Here is a 27,169-nt window from a genome sequence, read left to right as displayed (position 1 = left end):
GAGATGTGGCCTTTATTTTTTGGGTGGTGGAGAGTGACAACGCAGCATAGGCTGTCGATCCCGCGAGGTGCTGTCGGGCTACATTGGAGCCTACTGTAGGTGCCCGGACCGCTAGGCCAGATGTGGCCTTTCTAGTTTTGTTTGTGTCAACTGAAGTTGATGCTAAATTAACCCATTCTGACCTGAGATCAGATTAAAAAAATGTCTATTACATCCTGACGGTTATATTATTAACCCATTCTGACCTGAGATCAGATTCTAAAAGTGTCTTCGATTTTTCAAAAAATAGCAGACCTACAAGCTCGTAGCGCGCCACTCGGTGGCGCGCTATGAGCTTGTAGATCTGCTATTTTTCAATAGCTAAAGCATAACACGATGCCGACACCAAAATGGGTTCCCGTTCAGAATGGGTCAAAACAATAAAATATTTGAGGTAGAAAGCAAGTAAAAGGCATGGAACAAAACAAAAACAAAATAAGATTCCGTACCTACATGCGAATCACGGTTTGCTTGGCATTTCTGTGACCTCCGGCCTCGGGTCAACCTCGCTAGTCGTCAGCGTCCATTCTTCGGGGACGGCGGCCTCTCCTCTGGCGTCGGGCTCGTCGGTCTCGTCCCCGGCTTCCGTCTCCCCAGACTGTCTTCTCTCCTCGCGCTGCTCCGTGTCCGGGGCTCTCTCTTGGACATGGAGATCTTTGGCCAGGTGGTCCTCCTGCCCCTCTTCCCCTCCCACAGTCCTTTGCTTGTCCGTCATGTGGTAGTTGTATGCGTTCATGACAAAGAGAAAGAGCCCACCGCACAGCGTCACCGAGCCACACATGATATAGATGTATTTGTAGTCATGGAAGATGTCCACCAGCGCCCCTGTGTGGAGAGGGAGAGGGAGTGTATGGTTAGGATTTGTATAGCACGCACTTTGTAAATTAACGCCCCTACTTGATCATACTACAACGTCCAACAAAAGCGTCACAGTTAGCTGGAAGCTCGAAACGCCGCCTGGAATGAAGCTCGTTTAAAAGATGAAACGAAACACAGATTCTGAGACAGTGAAAGCAAATAGGAATGGGTGATTTTCTGCTTCTGACCCCTTAGCACCTACTAACTACAAGGATCTACAACACGTACGTCTAGTCCATGTTCTGCTGTAGAACGTTTTGGCACATTGGGTGAGTATTAGGCATGAGGACAAAGGACAACAACAACATCAGGAGATTCAGATAGCATTTGGAGTTCTCAGCCCGGTCTGGGACACCGCGTAGAACCACTGTGTAGAAAGGCAGGGGGAACCTCTACACAATAGTCCCCGGTTAAAGACCTTACGACAGTTCTTTATTTCAAACCCCCGACCACAAGACATTTCCAATCTGTATTTCTGTAGTGTCTATGACACGGTCAAAGGTTATACGACATGCCTTTCAAACTCAGATTTAGTCTGTGTGTGTGTGTGTGTGTGTGTGTGTGTGTGTGTGTATTGGGAGGAGGGGGCCATTCAAGATCCATGTAGGTAATGGCAGAGAGCCATTACGCCCAAAAGAGGACCCTCCTCTCCTCCCAGCCTCTGCAGGGAAGGCAATTTGGACAGCTGCTACTAGAACGAATCAGGGTAGACGAGGCCCAATTTCAGAGCGCCATAAATATCCAGCCCAAGTCTGCAGAAAAAGTGACAAATGTGGTTCACATTTAAACCTCCAGCTTTTCCGAGTATTAACCCCAGCCAGCCAGCCAGCCACAGCCCCTTGCTTCCATGCAGCGATCGATTAGCAAGCCTCGCTATCTCTATCTGCACACACTCTCTACAGCACATGTATGAAGGTCTGCCTATCTCACTGCTGTATTACAATCTCACACAATGATACAACCCTCCGGGCCTTATTGATTCACGTGCATCTCGTACTGATATCTGAATCATTTCTGTGCACAGATTAATATGTGCACGGTACACTGCCTTTTTGGTCTCTGAAAATTGCAAACAATCCTTTGGTGTCTAGGGAGAGAGAGAGAGAACTTGTATTCCTGGTGAGACTTATTCACTGTGGAAAGAATGTCAAAAAACTGAAACACATTTTAACCATTTGCTGCATGAAACGTTTGAAAACCTTAAAACAACACAATAAACACGGAGTCAACCCCGATGAGTTATGCTGCTCAGCAGTCTTTGCAGAAAACTTTTTTAAATGTTAAAGGTTCAACTAGCAGTTCCAGTTAGGACAAAGCTGAAAAAGTTTAACCAGCAACACAATTTTATGCACCGTGTAGGGAGGGGTCCCTACTTCATCTCTCTCTCTCCGCTAAAGGGGTCCTTGGCCTTGGCCTGAAAAACATTGAAGACCCCTATAGACTAGAGCAATGTAAAGGGGGACAGACAGCCCTCAATCCTCGTCTGATACAGACAATACGCAGCGCCAATCTTACTTACACTTTTTGGTATGTCTTGAAGACAAAAGAAAACCACTGGGATTAGATAAACCGATAAAACCATCGGGATTAGATAAACCCATAATGATCAAGTCTTCTTTTGTGTTAATTTGTGTGTAAGCATGCACTACAGGAGGGGTTACTTTCCAACCCTTAACCACCTCGATGCAGGCAACGTCAACTGATTGATGGCATTCGTCCGGTGGGCGTATATAATGCCAACGACCGTCACCCTCATTAACGACAGCCCTTGATTGGCCATCTGGCGGAGTCACCTCTTTTATAATGTATTCGCAGCTTAATTATGGCCCAGGTACAGGACTTTAATGGCTGGAGTGGAGTCCGAACTGAGCATCATTAAACACCCAAAGCAAAAGGCTAATTACGCCCAATTACCTCACTTCCTTCTAATTGGGATGACCCCGGAGGTGCTGTGGGGCAGTAACGAGCTCGAGCGGTATAGGGCGAAGACGAAACAAAATGATTGTGCCCTCTGGAGGAGGGTAGGCGGTGGATACCCCCATTAACCCATTCTGAACGGGCACCCATTTTGGTGTCGGCATCATGTTATGCTTTAGCTATTGAAAAATAGCAGATCTACAAGCTCATATCGCGCCACCGAGTGGCGCGATACGAGCTTGTAGGTCTGCTATTTTTGAAAAATCAAAAAAAAACGACTGACATTTTTAGAATCTGATCTCAGGTCAGAATGGGTTGATCAGACCAGTGTGTGTCCGGCGGAAACCTCGTTATGAATCTGATCTCAGGTCAGAATGGGTTAAAGGAGGGCCCAGAACGGGGTCGCTGCAGACAAAACCAGGGGGCTATAAATTCCCACCTCATTAAAACTTAGGATGGGAGCAGCAGTGTTGCCCTGCTTATTATATCTGACTTTGGTCTTGTTTTTTCTGTGAAGTTTCTTGTAAATATTGCTAGTTGCGGATTGTTAATTTTAGGGGGGGCTCGTTTCTAAAAGAGTATTTTCTTGTGTATTTATTTTTATCGTCGTTGTGGTTTTCAAACATTGTTATATGCCAAGGACCCCCATGTTCACAGACTCCCATCTGAATGTATGTTTTGCCAGGAAGGCACTGGTGGATTCACCAAGAGGCACTGTGAAGGTAATGTAACCATGTACAGTAACACTGTGGAGGTAATGTAACCATGTACAGTAACACTGTGAAGGTAATGTAACCATGTACAGTAGCACTGTGAAGGTAATGTAACCATGTACAGTAGCACTGTGAAGGTAATGTAACCATGTACAGTAGCACTGTGAAGGTAATGTAACCATGTACAGTAGCACTGTGAAGGTAATGTAACCATGTACAGTAGCACTGTGAAGGTAATGTAACCATGTACAGTAACACTGTGAAGGTAATGTAACCATGTACAGTAGCACTGTGAAGGTAATGTAACCATGTACAGTAACACTGTGAAGGTAATGTAACCATGTACAGTAACACTGTGAAGGTAATGTAACCATGTACAGTAACACTGTGAAGGTAATGTAACCATGTACAGTAGCACTGTGAAGGTAATGTAACCATGTACAGTAGCACTGTGAAGGTAATGTAACCATGTACAGTAACACTGTGATGGTAATGTAACCATGTACAGTAACACTGTGAAGGTAATGTAACCATGTACAGTAGCACTGTGAAGGTAATGTAACCATGTACAGTAACACTGTGAAGGTAATGTAACCATGTACAGTAACACTGTGAAGGTAATGTAACCATGTACAGTAACACTGTGAAGGTAATGTAACCATGTACAGTAACACTGTGAAGGTAATGTAACCATGTACAGTAACACTGTGAAGGTAATGTAACCATGTACAGTAGCACTGTGAAGGTAATGTAACCATGTACAGTAGCACTGTGAAGGTAATGTAACCATGTACAGTAACACTGTGAAGGTAATGTAACCATGTACAGTAGCACTGTGAAGGTAATGTAACCATGTACAGTAACACTGTGAAGGTAATGTAACCATGTACAGTAGCACTGTGAAGGTAATGTAACCATGTACAGTAACACTGTGAAGGTAATGTAACCATGTACAGTAACACTGTGAAGGTAATGTAACCATGTACAGTAACACTGTGAAGGTAATGTAACCATGTACAGTAACACTGTGAAGGTAATGTAACCATGTACAGTAACACTGTGAAGGTAATGTAACCATGTACAGTAACACTGTGAAGGTAATGTAACCATGTACAGTAGCACTGTGAAGGTAATGTAACCATGTACAGTAACACTGTGAAGGTAATGTAACCATGTACAGTAGCACTGTGAAGGTAATGTAACCATGTACAGTAACACTGTGAAGGTAATGTAACCATGTACAGTAGCACTGTGAAGGTAATGTAACCATGTACAGTAACACTGTGAAGGTAATGTAACCATGTACAGTAGCACTGTGAAGGTAATGTAACCATGTACAGTAACACTGTGAAGGTAATGTAACCATGTACAGTAGCACTGTGAAGGTAATGTAACCATGTACAGTAACACTGTGAAGGTAATGTAACCATGTACAGTAGCACTGTGAAGGTAATGTAACCATGTACAGTAACACTGTGAAGGTAATGTAACCATGTACAGTAACACTGTGAAGGTAATGTAACCATGTACAGTAGCACTGTGAAGGTAATGTAACCATGTACAGTAACACTGTGAAGGTAATGTAACCATGTACAGTAACACTGTGAAGGTAATGTAACCATGTACAGTAACACTGTGAAGGTAATGTAACCATGTACAGTAACACTGTGGAGGTAATGTAACCATGTACAGTAACACTGTGAAGGTAATGTAACCATGTACAGTAACACTGTGGAGGTAATGTAACCATGTACAGTAGCACTGTGAAGGTAATGTAACCATGTACAGTAACACTGTGAAGGTAATGTAACCATGTACAGTAACACTGTGAAGGTAATGTAACCATGTACAGTAACACTGTGGAGGTAATGTAACCATGTACAGTAACACTGTGAAGGTAATGTAACCATGTACAGTAACACTGTGGAGGTAATGTAACCATGTACAGTAACACTGTGAAGGTAATGTAACCATGTACAGTAACACTGTGAAGGTAATGTAACCATGTACAGTAACACTGTGGAGGTAATGTAACCATGTACAGTAGCACTGTGAAGGTAATGTAACCATGTACAGTAACACTGTGAAGGTAATGTAACCATGTACAGTAACACTGTGAAGGTAATGTAACCATGTACAGTAACACTGTGAAGGTAATGTAACCATGTACAGTAACACTGTGAAGGTAATGTAACCATGTACAGTAACACTGTGGAGGTAATGTAACCATGTACAGTAACACTGTGAAGGTAATGTAACCATGTACAGTAACACTGTGAAGGTAATGTAACCATGTACAGTAACACTGTGAAGGTAATGTAACCATGTACAGTAACACTGTGAAGGTAATGTAACCATGTACAGTAACACTGTGAAGGTAATGTAACCATGTACAGTAACACTGTGAAGGTAATGTAACCATGTACAGTAACACTGTGAAGGTAATGTAACCATGTACAGTAACACTGTGAAGGTAATGTAACCATGTACAGTAACACTGTGAGGGTAATGTAACCATGTACAGTAGCACTGTGAAGGTAATGTAACCATGTACAGTAACACTGTGAAGGTAATGTAACCATGTACAGTAACACTGTGAAGGTAATGTAACCATGTACAGTAACACTGTGAAGGTAATGTAACCATGTACAGTAACACTGTGAAGGTAATGTAACCATGTACAGTAACACTGTGATGGTAATGTAACCATGTACAGTAACACTGTGAAGGTAATGTAACCATGTACAGTAACACTGTGAAGGTAATGTAACCATGTACAGTAACACTGTGAAGGTAATGTAACCATGTACAGTAACACTGTGAGGGTAATGTAACCATGTACAGTAACACTGTGAAGGTAATGTAACCATGTACAGTAACACTGTGAAGGTAATGTAACCATGTACAGTAACACTGTGAAGGTAATGTAACCATGTACAGTAACACTGTGAGGGTAATGTAACCATGTACAGTAGCACTGTGAAGGTAATGTAACCATGTACAGTAACACTGTGAAGGTAATGTAACCATGTACAGTAACACTGTGAAGGTAATGTAACCATGTACAGTAGCACTGTGAAGGTAATGTAACCATGTACAGTAGCACTGTGAAGGTAATGTAACCATGTACAGTAACACTGTGAAGGTAATGTAACCATGTACAGTAACACTGTGAAGGTAATGTAACCATGTACAGTAACACCGTGAAGGTAATGTAACCATGTACAGTAACACTGTGAAGGTAATGTAACCATGTACAGTAACACTGTGAAGGTAATGTAACCATGTACAGTAGCACTGTGAAGGTAATGTAACCATGTACAGTAGCACTGTGAAGGTAATGTAACCATGTACAGTAGCACTGTGAAGGTAATGTAACCATGTACAGTAGCAGTCCTACACATTTGTTTAGACTCCATTCTTCTTCATTTCTTACTTAATTCAAGAGAGACATCCAGACACTTACAAATAGTTAATACAGATTATGGTCTTGGCATTGCCAGACAACTGGAGATCTCTGCCTACCGATGTCTGGGGATTAAATAACCCATTCTGACCTGAGATCAGATTCACACGAGGTTTCCGCTGGACACACACTGGTCTGATTGACCCATTCTGACCTGAGATAAGATTCTAGAAATGTCAGTCGCTCTTCGATTTCGATTTTTCAAAAATAGCAGACCTACAAGCTCGTATCGCGCCACTCGGTGGCGCGATATGAGCTTGTAGATCTGCTATTTTTAAATAGCTAAAGCATAACATGATGCTGACACCAAAATGGGTGCCCGGTCAGAATGGGATAAGATAGTTGCTAGAACAGCGGCATGTACAGCCGATAACCAAAAATATCTATATGAGAAGCTATGCTCAAGCATGTATTTTTGATTGAAAGGTGATCAGATCAGATTGGGCTACTGGGATGATCAATTGAGATTACAAATAAAATAGCCATTCTTGTTGCTATTGCTATCCGGAAAGAACTCAACGCGTCCGAAACGGTTGAGAAATGACAGTTACCGTGTGGGGGTCCCTCTACTGTACTGTACTGTCACTGTACTGTACTGGCACACCCAAAATCATCATATATACAGTTAATATGTGCGTGTGTGTTTGTGTGTGTGTGTGTGTGTGTTAGGTTGCGCACAGGTGGTGAAAAACAACCATGTTATTTTCATGCTCAGACCCAGGCACCCAAACCACACACATAGCTCCATAAGGGAGTGGTTGCACCACTCAAAAAACAGACAACATTATTGAAAATGAATTCTAAAAGAAACGCAAAGAGACATACCATTTCAATGCCATAATTAATGGAAGAAGTTAATGTTCTTTTTCATCACGTTGAATGGAAAATGTATCTCGTCTCATCTGCAACAATTGCTCACCGCTAGCGAAGAAGGGGAACTTGATACAACACTGTCTGACAAACCATTCATAATAAACTTTTCCAGTGAACTGAACTGAGAAATAAAACAGTAAAGGATGAGAAGTTTCAACACTGTGACAAAGCTGGTCGCTAAAATGCATGTGTTCACTGCAGCCTCAAAATCGTGTGTGTCTTGTCCTGTTCTCACGAAACTCAAGAAATCATTTAGGGATGGCGGCGAGTTATTCAACGAGGCATCGCTTTATCCTGCCAAGAATGTGTTTTGGACATTTTAAGAACAAGAGTCTGAAATCATGAATAATATGATCAACAGCCTTCAGCTGTCCAGGAGAACAGTCACACTGAGATGTGAGGGGACGTCTTCAGAGGACTTGGACACTACTCATGTACCCAACTGAGCATTTTCATCTGAATGGTGTTTGATGACTGAAGAGTGCATGAGAGGAGCTTCTCACAGTTGTATTAACCCATTAAGACCTGAGGCTAATTTAAAAAAAAACAGTTTTCTGAAAAACCTATGTTGCTATATCTGTGGTTCTCAAACCATTCCACGCCCATAATTACATGCATTTGGCCGCCGACCATCATCTCAAAATATTTTGTTCCAGGAATGGAAACATTTGAGTTTAAAGTGTTCGCTTTAAAATAATATATTAAAATAATTGCACACATTTTCACTATTTAAAATAAAGCTAATCTACAAGCTCCCGAAGTGATACACTATGAGATGTGGCCTGGCTAATAAGCCAGACCTAAGGCTATGTGAGATGTATATCTGCCATTATTTAAAGCCACAATAAATTGAATAATGTTTTTAATGTCACTATTGATTAATGGTGATACTTGTATTTGACATGATTTGGCTTATGGATAATGTGCAATGCTGAAATGTTTTCTGTGCTGTATTCTTTTAATTTTCTTTTAGCCTTTGCCACTTTGGTAAATGTTATAACCTTTAACTCTGCAAAAACCTGATGTACCATTCGGGGGGGGGGGAAGGCTAAAAGAGAAGGAGGTTATGCTGGGACCTTTCGTTATCCGTAACAGCTTCTCAGCTTGTAAAAGTTGTCCCATAATTTGTGTGGAGGACAAATCGTCCAACTGAGCGTGCCCCGAAAGCAGAAGTGGTGAGAGCGAGCGTGGCCCAGCTTATTTACAGCAGTAAACAACTGTGACCAATTACGTCTTCTCCGGGACGCTTGTATGCCCTGGGCCGCCCCGGCTCGCCGACGCTAATCCAATTCTGTGGGAATGTCTCCTTACAATAATGACACCCTGAGAGGCAGAGAGAGAGAGAGACTTCTCCATGCTATTATTCCCATCACAACTTTGGAGTAAATGGTGCTTTTTCCTGTGCTGAAGCGATAAGAGATCTCTCCAACGTATAAACAACTGTGGGCCGGGCATAGCTGAGTGGGTAGAGAGGCCGTCTGGGAATTGGAAGGTCGTCAGTTCGACCCTCGGCTCACTCACTTTTTCCGTGTCGAAGTGTCCCTGAGCAAGGCACTTAACCACTAACAGCTCCCCCCCCCCCGTACCCTCAATGAGCCATCTGCTGGGTGAAGCAGTGAAAGCAGTTTTCCTTCCCCCGAGGATCAGAACAGCCAAAATGGCATTGCGCTTAACCCATTTAGACCTGAGTTAAAAACATTCACTCTGAATTTTTTTACGATTTTTCAAAAATAGCAGACCTACAAGCTCGTAGCGCGCCACTCGGTGGCGCGCTATGAGCTTGTAGATCTGCTATTTTTCAATAACTGCCTAAATTATAACATAATGTTTAAAACACCAAAAGGCAGAGCTGCCAACCTGCACACATTTTGTGTACCAACCACGCAATTCTAGGCGTATAGACACCTAGAATTGCGTGGTTGGTACACAAAATGTGTGCAGGTTGGCAGCTCTGAAAAGGGGTTCCCGCCCCAAAATGGGTTAAGCCAGCTAGGGTCACACAGGTTCTCAAACTATACTCATCCCATAACTGTGAGTGTACAAATGGGGCCCTTTCGGTCCCATTTGTACACTACAAATGGGGCTCTTTCGGTCCCATTTGTACACTACAAATGGGGCCCATTCGGTCCCATTTGTACACTCTCAGAGTTACAGGCCTGTAAGAGTCCATTTAGAGTTTAAAACCCCTTCAAGGTAACGTTGAGGGTCCACTGGCACAACCCATTCCTTTGAAACATTATTGGCATGACATACCTGGACTCACTCAACTCTATAACGGCTCATATTAGGTTAGGCTAGGAGTACTGTAGGAATAACGACAAATAAACCTTGATTCTTAACAGCCTGATGCCTGGGTTATGACGTCATTTAACATTTGAAAGGGGCTTGCATTTAGGAATGTTCCCCCTCAAATTCAAGGTCGATAGCCGCGGATTGCTTTACAATATCTAATCGTGAGCATTGTAAATTGAATCTATAGATTCAATTGAGCCGACATGAGTACATAAGTACAATGAGTACATAAGGATGAAGGCCCATAGTGGAACGCATAAGCGCTCCTTTTTGGTGTGTGCTAATAAAGCAATGGAAATGTGCGTACTTTGTCCTCCATTTATTAAATCATTTTAAATATTTTTTTGTGTCGGCTATTCAAAAATAGCAGAACTTGTTGATCTGCTCACAGCTTGTGCACCTGTTATTTTTTAACACATTTGAAAAATCGTGAAAAAGGGTGAATACTACTGGTTTAGAAGGCATTTGTAGAAAGGGCCTCAGGTCTCAATGGGCTAAGAGGGACATGCATGATGTGAACGGCATTGTGCGTATCTGAGCATTTAACCCTGGTTGCTACAGTGCATCTGTTATCAGCTGAGCGTTCCATTGACTGTCTGTCACGCCTACACAGTAATAGCGGTCGTGTAAACGCGTATGCGAGCATGTCTGCGGTCGGCAGCTCTTACCTGCAGCGGGGGGTCCCAGCAGCATGGGGCAGCACTCCAGGATGGTGACCATGCCCACCGCTCTGGGGAAGCGCTCGGGTCCCATCAGGTCCATGAGGCACTCGAATATCAGGGCGAACACCATGCCGAATCCGACGCCGAAGAACGCCGCGTATATCACCAGGCCCGCGTAGCTGGTGGCCAGAGGGCACAGCAGGTGACACGTGCCGGTGAAGACCATGGCGAAGCTGAGGAAGTACTGGACCCGGGGGCGGACCCGCTCGGAGTTGGCCAGCAGGCCCGAGCCGGGCCGGGCGAACATGTCCACGAAGCCCATGACGGAGAGCAGGTAGGCCGCCTGGTACTCGTCCACGCCGCAGCTGACGGCGAGCGACGACAGGTAGATGATGGGGGCGTAGGCCGTGAAGAAGAAGAACATGTTGCCCACGAGGTAGATGACGAAGCCTCGGTGCTTGAAGAGGGAGAAGTCCATGAATTTGTTGACGCCGCCGGCGCCGCCCACGAGGCTTCCTTTCAGCTTGGTGTTGGTGCCGTTCGCCGTCCCCTGGGACACCGGCAGCGGCTCCTCCTCCGCCGCGGGCGGGTTTCCGCGACGGGCCGCGATGGGCCGCATGAGGGCCCCGGCCACGCAGCAGTTGAGCAGCACCGCCCCGAGGACGAGGAGGCTGCCCCGCCAGCCGAAGTGCTGCAGCAGGAACTGGTTGAGAGGCGCCAGGAAACAGAGGAAGACCGGACTGCCCGCCATGGCCAGCCCATTGGCTAAGGGACGCCTGGCCAGGAAGTACTGGCCGATGATGGTGACGGAAGCATTGAGGTTGAAGGCGAGCCCGAAACCTGGGAGTGAAGAGAATTTAGATTAAACCACTTGGAAGTCTTATATACTGTACGCTTGCTTTGTTGTACTGTGTATGACAAATAGTGGAAATAAGCCGATCTACAAGGTCACAATGTATCTGCTAACTTCTAGATCTCTATTTTTGGTTTTAGTTTTTTGTTAAACAAATTAGAACCATTTAGAAAAATATTAACAATATGCCGGAAAAAAAGAAAAAGAAAAAAAAACAGGGATAACACTGAGAAGTGTTCCAAAATGCTTGAGTTGGTTACAGTATATGATCAGCCTGAGCACTGGTACCACACTGGACTGGTACACTGGTACCACACTGGACTGGTACACTGGTACCACACTGGACTGGTACACTGGTACCACACTGGACTGGTACACGTCCAATTAACCCATTCTGACCTGAGATCAGATTCATACGAGGTTTCCGCCGGACACACGCTGGTCTGATGAACCCATTCTGACCTGAGATCAGATTCTAAAAATGTCAGTCGCTCTTCGATTTTTCAAAAATAGCAGACCTACAAGCTCGTATCGCGCCACTCGGTGGCGCGATATGAGCTTGTAGATCTGCTATTTTTAAATAGCTAAAGCATAACATGATGCTGACACCAAAATGGGTGCCCGGTCAGAATGGGTTAAATGTAGGCTCATTCCACTATGTGCCGTGGTTCCATCTCGTTTCACATTTGCCAACTAAAGTCTCATTATGGGGAAAGCTGGAATGGTTTTAAGAAACGTAATTCTCCATTTAAGTGCTAATAAATTAAGATCGTCTTGGCAATTTGTTCAGTAACATTCCCTTCCACGTAAAAAAAAAAGGTTCAACGTAATAGGATTTTGCCCAGAAAATGAGCACCTAGCTCTGCCCAAATGAGTCTCTTATAATAGATGAAGAGCTACAGGTAGCCCTTTAGGCTGCTGTATTCCATCATCCTGAAGCCTCTTAATGTTGTTCCATGACTAACTACCCTCCTCCGAACATTCTTTCTGAGACATGATTTTGGCAAGTGTCAGAGCTTATAGATTGTCTATTTTGGTTGAAGAAACAAAAGACCAAACCAAGTACAGAACCAACCGTCAAGTCGTAATTAATGACTAATGTTGTTCCATGACTAACTATCCTCCTCCGAACTTTCTTTCTGAGACATGATTTTGGCAAGTCGGTTTTCTTTTTGTATAGAACATACTTTGTGAAGACATTTCCAAAAGGAAATCAGGCGTCTTCAACAGGGGGTCCTCAGAGTTATGACAGAGGGCTGCCAAATCTTTGTGTGAAATAGGACATTATTTTTTTTTTTTTCATTAATAACATGAAACCTACGATCCCTATTCTGGGGGGAACATTCGCCGAATATACATTAAAGACATTAAAGCTCACAATGTGCCTCATGGCGTGTTATGAGTTTAAATAGTCTATTTTTGTTGAAGAACAAAAGACCAGACCAAGGACAGAGCCAATGGTCAAGTCGTAATTAAAGGAAGGAAGGAAGGAAGGAAGGAAGGAAGGAAGGAAAGAGTGTGTGTGTGTGTGTGTGTGTGTGTGTGTGTGTGTGTGTGTATTGGGGGGGGGGGGGGTGAATGCAGGTACATGTGTGCATGCTACTGTAAGTGAAGCAGCACAATGCCTACGTGTCAGTGTGCCAGGGACCAGGGGACCAGACAGAGAGCAGGGCGCGCGTGCCGTGCCGGGCCCCGGGCGCCACACGTGGCCTGGCCACTCGCCGGCCCTATTAATCCTCGGCGCCACCCTGTGGCAGGGTAATGAGCCTCACAGGGTGTCAGCCAACCCCCATGTGAGGAGGAGGAGGAGTGTTGACGGGATGGGAGCCTACAGGGGAGAGCACAGAGGAGGGGCCGTGGAAGACCACGCTCTCTGGGATTAGGGACAGCTCTGTCTTAATTACCGTCCTGGCCGCAGCCCCCCCTTGCTGCTCCAGAAGCCAGGGCACACACCCTGGGCCCAGGCAGAGCAGACCAGCTCAGCCAGGGGAACCGGACATGTACAGCAGCGGTCCCACAGAGAGCCCTGACAGAGGGACCCCAGCGGGCCTTCGTCAGGACACAACTAGACTCAAGTCACCAGGCAATCCACCGCAGAAACAAGCCTGGTATTCTAAAATTCTAAAATAATAATGTTCTGTTGGTGTGTTCCGGTTGGCGTCGCATTGTTTTTGTTCCCCACATGGTGCGCTAGTCTCGCTAGTCCCACCACGAGTTAGAATAAAAGATGGACATACCAAACGATTATACCAAACTAAACTAAACTTTTTTTTAAACCAGGGAATCATTTTGGAGGTGCACGGCGCCGGATGTGACGACTCCTCCCCGCTTTTCGTTTTGTCTTTTCAGTTGCGCAAATTTGTCCTAATATTTAATAAATATAACCTAATCGAATAAAAAAATAGTAGATATGCCAGCTCCCAAGTCGGCACGAAGTGACGCACTGTCAATTCGGGGATAAGAGTCTTTATCAGGGACACACGTCAACACATTGTTGGTCTGGCCTGGAATCCAACCTGGGACAACAGAACACTCAGCTATGACCACCTCTGTTTAGGGTTAATATAGATATATAAATATAAATATCAAAGTCATTGACAACAACGATAAAAAACATGATACACAATGTGTAGTAGGTACAGTAGCTTACCTCCAATGACACCGACACTTAGATACAGCTGTGTAGTAGGTACAGTAGCTTACCTCCAATGACACCGACACTTAGATACAGATGTGTAGTACTAGGTACAGTAGCTTACCTCCAATGACACCGACACTTAGATACAGATGTGTAGTAGGTACAGTAGCTTACCTCCAATGACACCGACACTTAGATACAGATGTGTAGTAGGTACAGTAGCTTACCTCCAATGACACCGACACTTAGATACAGATGTGTAGTACTAGGTACAGTAGTTTACCTCCAATGACACCGACACTTAGATACAGATGTGTAGTAGGTACAGTAGCTTACCTAGGTACAGTAGCTTACCTCCAATGACAGACACTTAGATACAGATGTGTAGTAGGTACAGTAGCTTACCTAGGTACAGTAGCTTACCTCCAATGACAGACACTTAGATGCAGATGTGTAGTACTAGGTACAGTAGCTTACCTCCAATGACACCGACACTTAGATACAGATGTGTAGTAGGTACAGTAGCTTACCTCCAATGACACCGACACTTAGATACAGATGTGTAGTAGGTACAGTAGCTTACCTCCAATGACACCGACACTTAGATACAGATGTGTAGTAGGTACAGTAGCTTACCTCCAATGACACCGACACTTAGATACAGATGTGTAGTAGGTACATTAGCTTACCTCCAATGACACCGACACTTAGATACAGATGTGTAGTAGGTACAGTAGCTTACCTCCAATGACACCGACACTTAGATACAGATGAACGATGGAATTTGCAAAAGAAGCCACTATGAAGGACGCGCCACACATCAATCCACCAACTATGACCATCGGCCGACTTCCAAAGCGGTTGACCAACAAACTGCTGACGGGGCCTGCAAGGATGCGGACGGACACACACACACACACACACACACACACACACACACACACACACACACACACACGGACGGACACGCACACACACACAGTGTGAGATGGGAAGAAAACAAAATAAATTCACATTTCAGTAATAATGGGACCAGTAATTAAAAGGTTGGGTAAGTGATATTCTTTTGTTAATCCATTAAGACTTGTTAATGTTATACCTTTCAAGCTGGGAACCTGTCGTTTTAGTTGTTGTCAGGCAGAAACCTCTCATCTCCATATTCCATTTTGTGCTTTTTCGCAAATTAATGCTGTATATTCATATCATATTACAGCATCACGCAAAGCATCAAAATAGCAGATCAGCAAGCTTGGAACACAGTGCGAAGTGACGCGTTTTGAGCTTACATTTGCTATTTTTTTATTTTAATCCTGTAAAGTAGTTTTGGACATATTCCACCAGACAGAGACGATATATAGGTGTTAATTGGCCTCTATATTCTGATACTCTTTGATATAGAATGTTTGAAACATTTTCATGTTGTATCCAATCAGGAGAGAGAACTTGCACAGGATACAGGATAAAAAAGTGAATTTGGAAGTGATGAAACAAAATAAAAAAGCAAACAAAAATTTGAACTGTAATAAGATATAATTCTAAGTCGATAAATGGGTACACTGTCCTGATTGGCTGTGCAACCCACCTGAAAAGGTATTTTCTGCTTATTAAAGAGCTGGAGAGACAGGGAGACTCCTGTTACTGAACAAACACTCTAGTCTAAATCAATGATAATATTGATAACTCTCAGAAAGGCCGCTAATTGTTTAATCCAGGGTTCCACAGAGTGTAAAACGCTATACCCGACATTTGTTTAATGTGTTTAATTTGCTGTTTTAAAATAATTAAAAATAAACAGCGGATTTATCTGGGACCTGGTGACGAGGCCGTCAGGTTATGACGACGAAACCGGAAATCAAGTCAACCTCTGGGCTGCTAGGGCTTCTGGGAAATTGAGCCCAATGCAAGTGGACGGGCCGTTTGTTTAGACTACAACTTGCTCTGCTCTGCTCGGCTACGCCGATGACACACAACTGTTCCTATCCTTCCCCCCCTCTGCCACTCAGGTGGAAGAGCGCATCACTGCATGCCTGGCTGACATATCACAGTGGATGTCCTCCAACCACCTCAAGCTGAACCCAGACAAGACTGAGCTTCTCTTCTTCCCAGCTAAGTCCTGCCCTATGCGGGAGCTAACTATTTCCGTAGACAACGCCCTGGTAACGTCTGTCCCAACAGCCAGGAATCTTGGTGTTGTCCTGGACAGTCAGCTCTCGTTCAAAGCTCACATCACAGCTGTCACTCGATCATGTAGGTTCACACTCTATAACATACGACGAATTAGACCGTTCCTCACCCAGGAATCAGCCCAGCTCCTAATCCAGACAACAGTCTTGTCAAAACTCGACTATTGTAACTCCCTCCTTACTGGCCTACCAGCATGTGCACTTAAGCCTCTCCAGCTGATCCAAAATGCAGCAGCTCGCTTGGTCTTCAACCAGCCAAAATTCTCACATGTCTCCCCCCTGCTCCGCTCCCTCCACTGGCTCCCGGTCGCTGCCCGCACAGAATACAAAACTCTGATGCTGGCATTCAAAGCAACCAAAGGTATGGCTCCCCCATATCTTACAAGTATGATTGAACCCTACAAACCCTCCCGCGCACTCAGATCAGCCAACGCAGGGAAACTGGAAGTACCCTCACTAAAAACGCCGGGACAACGCTCCACACGTCCCAAACTCTTCTCCCTTCTGGCTCCAAAACTGTGGAATGCACTTCCCATTGCAGTCAGAACTGCAGCATCACTCCCAATCTTCCGCCGTAGCCTGAAAACCCACCTTTTCAGACTCCATCATGGCCCATAGCACTTACCCTAACCCCTTACATAGCATTTCTGTTGGCTTAGATAGCATTTGACACAGACTTATAGCATGTTATGTAGACAGCACTATAATTGTATTGTATATAGTCATAGCACGCCATAGTACATATGTATAGCATAGTAGTGAATATGTATAGTTTATTATGTATAGTGTATGTATAGTTTCATCATATAGATATTCCACTGTTACCTTCTTATCTTACGCATGTTTCATGATAAATGCTTTTATGTGATGTATTCCCATGCTTTTGTTCTTGCCTAAATGTAAGTCGCTCTGGATTAAGAGCGTCTGCTAAATGCCTAAATTGTAAATTGTAAATTGTCTTGTCATGGCCGCTGGTGCGTCTGATCAGAACAAGCCGACGGACCATTTTTCGCCGGATTTAAGTGGTTGAAAGCTGCAAATACTTCAGCGTATGCTCTAAAGGTAATCTATAAAAACTATCTCGGCAGCGTAGAATATTTGATTAAATAGCGGGTAAAGCGTTTTATGCCAACAGTTAATCAAACTAATAAGTGTTTAATAAGACTAGATTTAGTTGATTATATTTTTCTTATCAATATATGTGCATGAAGAATTATACTTAATAATCACAAAGGAAATCGTTTCAGCCCTATAATTAACAACATCCTCCTAGTCATCATGGTTTTGGAGGAAGTGCAGACGGCCACAGCAGAGCAAGTGCTCTCACTGATCACCCCCGATTTATGCTCTGTACTCGGACGTCGCACGACGATGTCACGCGCTGACGTCATAAATAGCCGGTCTACATGCCCTGTGGTTGAGTTTTGGGCTTGCAGGTCGGGCTATTTCCACCGGGGACACCGCCGTGCGACGAACCTTGAATCGCCGAGGCTTATGAACCATGGCCACAAAGTGCACAAGGACGTCACTTATGAACCATGGGCACAAAGTGCACAAGGACGTCACTAACAGTGGGAGTTAAAAAAACACTTCCCCTCACTTACCTCCGTAGTCAGTGACTCATTACACCCCTCGCCTGATAATGTAAAACACTACACTAAGTGATCAATCAGCAATTAAACAGCCCTTTATATGCTGTCATTCTCTCCCCTTCATTCATAACCCTGATGCCAGAATGACATTGCAGCAATACAGTTGCTCTGCAGTCAACTCTGAAGCAAACTTCTCCTTGCGACTTGCTAATAACCTTTTTTTTGCCTCCATAGATTGATTAATTGTAGGGTAACGCACTAGTCCGCGAACACGAGACTTTGGACATTGTGAGACGGTAACCGTCACCAGGCTTTCCACCAAGGAGGAAAGCCTGATATTCAACTGAGCTGTGTGATCCGGTTTAGAAAGAAGGGGCACACTACCACTACTACGTTTTGAGCTTGTAGATCAGCTATTTTTTGCTACGACAAAAATATGCAATGTATGGCCCTCTAGAGTGAGTGTGGAAATATAGTGGCCCTCGCCAACGTCAAAGTTGCCCACCCTGGAACTAGAGGAATCATTTTGGAGTAGCACAGCGATGGAGGTTCTTGGTCGTGGGTTCCGGAAGGTATTACTGCTCCAGTCAAACCGGAACAGTAAATCAAAAATGGTATTGATCCCAGGCTAGTAAGACCTGCTTGTAACTGTACTGAAATGCTGCAGCTTTTCAAGGCAGTGGTGATATGGGTCTCTGTGGACACACACACACGTGCACGCACACACGCACACTGATAACTGAAAAGAAGCCCAGTAAACAGTAAGACGATTAGGCCTACACGTTGTGCAAACACCAGCTTCCTTCAAGACCTTGTTTACAAGTGGTTGATTACATTTCACTGCATTAAAGTCACCGCTTGTGAGGAAGAGAAAACTGACGAATGTTTGCACTGTAGCGTGCAGGCAATTAAATTGTCTACAATGTATTATCTGTGAACAAAAGCGTGAATACAAAATTACTTTATATAGATGCATGAACAAATGTGGAAATATGCCACCTGAGTGGATGATACTACAAACAGACACTCCTGGAAGGCAGGCAGTGACATGTGCACTGACTGCAATAAGCCTGTGGAAATAGCCGATCTACAGGACCACAGCGTGCCGCGTGGGCATCGGCTCGTAGCTTGTAGATTGGCCATTTTCTGTGGGCAACACTGGCACGCAACCAAGTACAACTCAGCCAGGGATTACAGTAGATTGGTGTTGTGGGTGGCATAGACAAAAAGACATGTGAAAGCACAGATGGCACAATGAGAGCTAAAACGCTGTCGATTGTCACGGTTGTTTCTTTCTGAGTTCACATATGTTCACTCATACATTTTAATGTATTATGTTTATATATACTGCATGAACGTTGCCGCATGTACGCGCTTTCAGCGCTAACCCTAACCACACAGTAGATCAGCGGTGTAAAGTAACTAAGTAAGTACATTTTACTGGAAGTGCAACTAAAAATGTGAGTTATTTTTTTTACTTTACTTGAGTATTTCTAATGTAATACTTCTGCTGCACTACATCTCAGAGGCAAACATTGTACATTTACTATAATTACTACTTAAATAATTACTAGTTAATTTGAGATTTTCAATAATAAAGATTTTGTAAATATCATTATAAAACATACATTAACCACTTCAACCCTATTACAACACTGTACTTTGGCTATTTGAAAACAAGCTCACAACGCATGCAATGCATTGTAGATCTGCTATTTTCAAAAGATTTTTGAATACATATTGAACTTGTGAAACCAGACATTGCGCATACCGAGTAGTATCTTTTACTTCTGATGCCAATACTTATGTACCTGGCCTGGGCCGTGGCTCAGCCGTCCAGGCACCTTGGCTGGTAATCCAGTCTGGCAGTGTGCCGCGGGTTCGACTTTACTGCATGTCACCCCCCCCCCATCTCTCTCCCCATTTCCTGGCAGCCTACTGTCTATCCCTCCATAAATAAAAAATAAAAAAAGAATACTTCAGTACTTTTACTCAAGAATACTGGACCTTTACTTGTAACAGAGTATTTCTACATTGTGGCATTGCTACTTCTACTTAAAGGACCACTTCACCACTTTTCAACCTATCTTCATATAATAGGTCCTCACTAATAATCATGATAAAATGGCGCAATTTGTTTCTACTCGATATGTGTCTCATAGGAGGGCTGTGGGCAGTTCAGAAACCGTCTTCCAATGACATCATCGATGGGGAATACAAGCTAATAAAAACTGCAGGCTTTCTAGTCCTGAAAAGTTGCAATGCGAAAATGGAAGCCATCATTCTCACAATAATGAAAATCTAAACATTTTTGTAAAAATATCTTGTTTAAAAAAATAATCTGCCTAATGATGATGTCACTGGAAGACAGTTTCTAAACTGCCCACAGCCCTCCTATGAGACACAGACTGAGTAGAAAAAAATCGTGCCATTTTAGCATGATTATTAGTGAGGACCTATTATATGAAGATAGGTTGAAAAGTGGTGAAGTGGTCCTTTAAGTAAAGAATGTCAGTATTTCTTGCCACCTCTGCAATATGTGCCTGAAACAAAAAAACAGTGAGTGTTTACACAGTTAAACAGGTCACTGTCGGGGGTCACAGATCGATCATCGCCCTCCCCGTCGGCTGTGTCACAATAGGTTGGCCACGGCGGGCGGCGCTTCCTAGACTATACGTTTGCCGTTTTCCACCTCCCAGTTATAACTTTATCACTCAGGCTCCTTGAGTCAGAGGTTTCTGCTGAAAAAAAGGCTGTCATGTCTCTCCCGTGGGGACCCGGGAGACCGGGCAGACCCCGATGTGCTGAACCCTTTTCTCTGATATATTCCCCCTGTCTCTCTCTCTCTGCTCCTCCAGTGGGGTGACATTGCCCGAGCCTCGTCAAGGACATTATGATAAAGCCCCGTTGCCTCAGCCAGCGTGAAGGGGAATATTTCACCGGCTATAGAGCTCTCTCTCTGTGTCGACTGCAGGAGAGTCAGACACCCTGTTGTCCTGTAACCTTGCAGGCAGAGCACCACTGGTGAATTCACTTAAAAGCCGCTATTGGATCTCGGTGTTGTCATATATTTTGTGCCGTCTAATGGGTCTTCCCAAGGTCTCTCAAAAAACACCATTAACTAAAACAAAACGAAAGGGGTTCGGGTGAGATGAGACAAGCACACGCAGTGTCAGCCCTGATTTTCTAGCTCATTTCTATCGTTTACTTGCTGTGACAGTGAATGCTTCCAACGATGTTCTACTTTACATACTAATCAAGTCCCACTGAGCCAGAAACAAACTATGTCCAAAATAGTTCTGACCTGAGATCAGATTCATACGAGGTTTCCACTGGACACACATTGGTCTGATTGACCCATTCTGACCTGAGATCAGATTCTAAAAATGTCAGTCGTTCTTCAATTTTTCAAAAATAGCAGACCTACAAGCTCGTATCGCGCCACTCGGTGGCGCGATATGAGCCACCGAGTCTCACCGAGTCTCTCTGCTATTTTTAAATAGCTAAAGCACGACATGATGCCGACACCAAAATGGGTGCCCGTTCAGAATGGGCTAATCAAGTCCCACTGAGCCAGAAACAAACTATGTCCTATGTATTTTGTTTTTAAAACAAAATACTGCCTCATCAAAGTTGGTATGGTATGTTGACGTTATACTGGTCAGATACTTGAAGGTGTGCTTATATTATCATCACTTTACGCAAATACAGTGGAGTTTAGGAGGTTTAGGACCATTATTTAATGACTGTGGACTGTGGAGATAGTTGTTTTGTCCATCATTGATTAGAATGACAAAGTCAGATGGGGAGAAAATACCTAACAAGTTGGAGTTGGTGGTTTGACTGAGTTTGAGGAGGATGGGGGGTTATATGGTTTAGTCAGAAACGCTTTTTAATACTTTTCATTGGTTCGTTATTTGTAAAAGCTACATACAGACGTAAAGGGTGTTCAATAGCACCATTTTATTTTATTCTTTTAAGGTTGAATATGGAGATTCTGCACAAAAGCGACAATATATGCGAGAGCTATAAGTCCAGACAAAATCCAAGATGAACTATTTCTGAATAAAATGGTTCACTCCAAAATGGGTAGTTTGACTTTCAAGGGGAAAAACTAACAACTCTACAATACTGATGTTAACCCATTCTGACCTGAGATCAGATTCAAAAAAATGTCAGTCGTTCTTCGATTTTTCAAAAAATAGCAGACCTACAAGCTCGTATCGCGCCACTCGGTGGCGCGATATGAGCTTGTAGATCTGCTATTTTTAAATAGCTAAAGCATGACATGACGCCGACGCCAAAATGGGTGCCCGGTCAGAATGGGTTAAAACTCTTATCTTCCGATTGAAGTCATTGCTATAGAACAGCAATTCCAAACTTGTGGGCTGGGGACCACTGGTGGGCCATGAGGATATCGCAAGTGTGCCCCCAAATAATATGGCAAAACACTAAGATTTTAATGATATAAAAATATAAAACCAAATAAAAAAATACATGACAAAACAATGTCATGACGTTTATTTCTTTAAAACCTTGAATAGTGAGTTTTCATTGTGATACTGATCAATATAAACTTAAAGTATACTTCCATTGATCTAAGCCGGAAAACAATGATTGATTGATCATTAAAATAAACTGCCAGTATTTTCAAGTGGGCCTTGATAGAGAAAAGGTGGGGAACCGCTGCTATAGTGTTTGTTCCGTAACGTGTCTCTCCATCTCTCCAGCTCTTTGGATAAAATTGGTATCCCCAAGCTGAAATCTATTTTCTTTTTACTAATCAGGAAAGAGAAGTGAAATTGGAAGTGATGAAACGAAAGGAAAGAAATGTGCAGACAAAATTGGAACTGGAAATTCTGGAATACTATCAAATTGAGGTTTATAAAGGATATTTCACTGGGTTCTCTATCCTGCTTTGTTTTCTTTACTTCTTTCTTTGGTATCCTGTCCTAAATTATATTTATTTTCAATTTACTAAACAGCTGGAGATACAGGGTGACCCTTACTGTATGTCTTTTAATTTTATTTTACAAAAACATTTCACTCCCCTTTAGAATTACAAGTGCTTGGTTAATAACATTAAGATCCAGGGGGCACGGTGGCACAGTTGGTAGTGCTGTCGCCTCACAGCTAGAAGGTCCTGGGTTCGATTCCCGCTGGGGACACTGTGGGCACTGGCGGCGTGTTCCCTCCTCCGCATCATCAGTGCCCATACCCGAGGCGGGGGTTGGCGATAGGGCCTTTCTGTGTGGAGTTTGCATGTTCTCCCCGTGTCCCCTAGGGTAGATACCCTCACAAAAACATGCCGTAATCCTGGTCTCTAAAACTACCTCCCCCTGGCCAGCCGGGGCGCCTGATGGAGGGGAAAGGAACTGGTCGGAATAACGTGTCCCTTCCACGCGCTACGTCCAACCAGGGAAACTCCCCTCTGTCAGGTGAAAAGAAGCAGCTTGGACTCCTCATGCATAGAAGGAGGCATGAGGTCAGTCCGCTGCCCCCCCCAGGTTGGCAGAGGAAGTGTAGCTCCCAGGATTACATTAGATAATTGGCACTGGGTGAAAAGAAAACTGGGTTACAAAATCGTGGGATAAAAAAAAAAAACATTAACATCCAGAGCTCAAAAATGGTTGAGAAGACCACTGATCTATTACTATCCCACGGTTACCCTTCTATTCTCTTATTTTGTCCAACCTAAACTTGTTTTAACTGACATAGTAATTTGTTACTTGCAATTATATGGGCATATTTATGAATGCCTCAACCAGGCAGTACACAGTCTCCCTTTTGAACGCCCTTTTCTGTGGGACTTCTTGACCTCAAGACTTCCCAGTAAATGTGACAGTCACGTGTCATGTTAGGTCACTAGGTCATTTAGTACACTGGCTCTCAACTACTAGTCCACAGACCCATGTCTGTCTCGTCTTGGCTATTGGGGTGGATGGGGACAGAGTCTCAAATCTTTTCCTGACTCCAACCTAGCCCTGTGCATATTTTCCAGGTACGCCATCTTGGAAACACTATAATAGAATTAGAGAGTTGACATCACAGCAGGGGTCAACCAGATCCTGTTGCTGTCATTAGGATCTAGCAACTGTTCCAAGGTCTATTTCCACTACTCTGCTCTTTCCAGCTGCTTCAGCAATGCATTGATGTTGTCTAATGTCAATATGTGCAATATGCCTGTAAACATAGAATATTGACCCTGAAGACCTATTGTGTCAAAATGGTGTGTTAAATATATAAAAGACGTATTGCGTCGTGGCTACGAGCTGAAATAGACTCTTTAAAACTGTGTTGGTCAAGCACCTCCTCACTAGTGGTGTGCGCTCCTGTTCCATTGGTTGCCTGCACATAGAATAGGACCATTCAAGGATCTCTGTTAGAGTGGACACTATAAGAACGGTCTGAGATTGGTGCTTCGGGCCTGGGCGGTTAGCTCAACCGTCTGGGCACCTAGGCTGCTGAGCAAGCCTGACGGCGTGCCACGGGTTCGACTCCCGATCCCGACAGCCTTTGCCACGTGTCTTCCCCCCCATCTCTCTCTCTCTCCATTTTCTGTCAGACTACTTTCATCCTCAATAAAAGGCAGAAAAAGCCAAAAATAAAATGTCTAATAAAATACAATAAAAAAGAGATTGGTGCTTTGAAGGCTTCTGCCCTGACGGGCTGTCGGTCAGGCCAGGAGGCCTGGGGCTGTGCTGTTTAATGCAGTTTTTGTATGCTCGATTCCGCTTAAAAAAAATGATCTACACTTCACCCCGAGTGAAATATTATAATATATTTCCATGATAATAATACTGCTCTCACAGTGATACGTAGGTATAGGTAGTTACAAAAGGGAAAATACATTAAGCTTGTACTGTAAGATCTGAGAATTCTGTCATCCATAACTTCACAAGAGAGTAAGGGACTGTGGGCTCTATTTTTGTCCATGCTAAACCCCTTAGCCCTAAACTTCTTTGCCTTTTTCTTTTTTTTTTTTTACTATTTTGAAAAACATTTTTGAATAGTTAAAATAGCCAATCGACAAGCTCATGTGTCGATGTAGATCGGCTAGTTGAACTATTCAAAAATGTTTTTCAAAATAGTAAAAAAGGCAAAGAAGTTTAAGGATAAGGTGTTTAGCATCGCTGAAAATAGAGCCCTGTGTCTCTTGACAGTGTCTACTAACTCATCTCATCAGAGTCTACAACTATCTCTTGTGGAGATAGTTTTGTCCATCATTGCTTAGAATGACGTCAGAAGGGAAATAAAAACTATCTCCACTTTAATGGTCAAAAACCTAACTCAAGCTTTATTTGAGTAAAGTGAGGATAATATAAGGACACATACAAGTATCTGACAATGTAATAGTCACCATACCAACTTGAATGAGGCAGTGTTGTGTTACCCTCGTGCGTGGATATTAGCCTCATCCCTCTCAGTATTTTTTTCTGCAATGTCCCGCCCCATATGTGCATACTGGACCCTGGTTGGTTATAGCCTGGTTCCAGACGATTCTGGTTGGCTCGTCACCACTTCTGCCGTGAAGTCCTCCCACAACTGAGAGGGGCCAGACTTAATCTGCCTGCATGGGGAAATATGCACTGAGAGGGGCCAGACTTAATCTGCCTGCATGGGGAAATATGCACTGAGAGGGGCCAGACTTAATCTGCCTGCATGGGGAAATATGCACTGAGAGGGGCCAGACTTAATCTGCCTGCATGGGGAAATATGCACTGAGAGGGGCCAGACTTAATCTGCCTGCATGGGGCAATATGCATTTAAAGGCAGTTGAAGGCTGGCTACACGAGGCTAGTGTTGTGTTGTGTCTAATATTTTGGACATAGCTGGTTTCTGCCAGACAGCAGAAATACGGCATTAAAATCGTTGGCGTTGCCTCTCATCTCCATATTTTAATTGTTGGGGGGGGGGAATTAATACCCTACTTCGTCAAACTACCATGGCACACAAAATTTGCTAAAATCTCAAAACGTTTTTTTTTGGACATACAAGGTTTCCACCTGACAGCAACGACTATGCACACATTGCCTCAAGTCAGTGATAAGTAAAGACAGTAAATAAACAGACAAACGGAGTGAGTGTGTGTGTGTGTAACAGGCCTATAGCTAAATTCAAGTCAGGTGGGAATGCACGAGACAAAGTTCACACATTTTGGCCTCCTACACTCCCTCTTGGATGTAGGCACTCCTCTTTAAATCATGTTAATCCAATATATCAACTAGCCTATGTATCTTCTTCAGTCAAGACAAATTGAGCCCATACTGCCCTGCAAAAAACAGTTTAGTTAGGCTTTGTAGGGCAGCAGAGGGTCAGGCAATATCAATATTGAACATTGTATCAATAGATACTGTAGGATTCTCAACATGTGGGTCGGGAGTCGGGTCTCGGGATCCCCAATGCGTGCCGGAGGTTCGAGTCCCGATCCCAACAACAAACTACACTACAAACATTGGCCGAATTGTCATATAATAAGAATGAGGCATACAAAAATGTGCGTCGCGAGCTTGTGGATCTCCTATTTTCACTATATTTATCTGTAGAACCGAGTCAAACCAAATGTAATGACTGAATGATTCAACTCCTACAATTCCAAGTGCATGTCACTAGGGTGGGCACTGGGGGTCCTCAGTTCAAATGTGATTTTTTTTGGGTGGACTCGTGGCCTGAAACGGTTTTGAACCATTTATATACTGTGAAGTTGGATATCATAATGTCGTGATATGGCAAATGTTGTCTTGTCTGGCAACCTAAGCTCTATTTTATGCTTGCACAAATTGTCAGAAATAGTGAAAAGTTGATAATGTTTGAGAAAAAAAAGAGACATTCAGTGACCAGCTTGAAATGTATACCCTTTCAACCACTTTGTAAACTTACCTCCAGCATACATAGCTGCCAACATGATGGAGGTGATCCATGCTATCTCACTGTAGCTGACATGGAAGGTCTCTTGTATGTCCAGGAATAAGACACTGATGGCCTTGGGCATGGCATAGGAGAAACCGATGGAGATGAACGCAGCACACACCACCATCCAGCCCCATCCTCCGTCAGGCGGGCTAGACACCAACCTGGCTTCT

General features: G+C 43.7%; 1 protein-coding gene across 1 annotated transcript; it reads right to left on the bottom strand.

Moving 5' to 3' along the window:
- Positions 1 to 499: 499 nt before the first annotated feature.
- Positions 500 to 27,169, bottom strand: LOC310863757 (monocarboxylate transporter 2-like; the record flags this gene model as incomplete). The annotated part of the gene is made up of 4 exons (XM_083772252.1): positions 26,967 to 27,169; positions 15,054 to 15,197; positions 10,827 to 11,660; positions 500 to 864 (listed from the first exon to the last, which is right to left on the bottom strand). The coding sequence occupies exons 1-4, from the start codon at positions 27,121 to 27,123 to the stop codon at positions 500 to 502; spliced, it is 1,500 nt and encodes a 499-aa protein (XP_083628378.1). The 5' UTR covers positions 27,124 to 27,169.

This window comes from Protomyctophum parallelum (assembly GCF_964188405.1).
Source record: "Protomyctophum parallelum genome assembly, chromosome: 8".
Taxonomy (NCBI): Eukaryota; Metazoa; Chordata; class Actinopteri; order Myctophiformes; family Myctophidae; genus Protomyctophum; species Protomyctophum parallelum.
The sequence above is the reverse complement of the archived record's forward strand: the minus strand, read 5'-3'. Positions and strand labels throughout refer to the sequence as shown.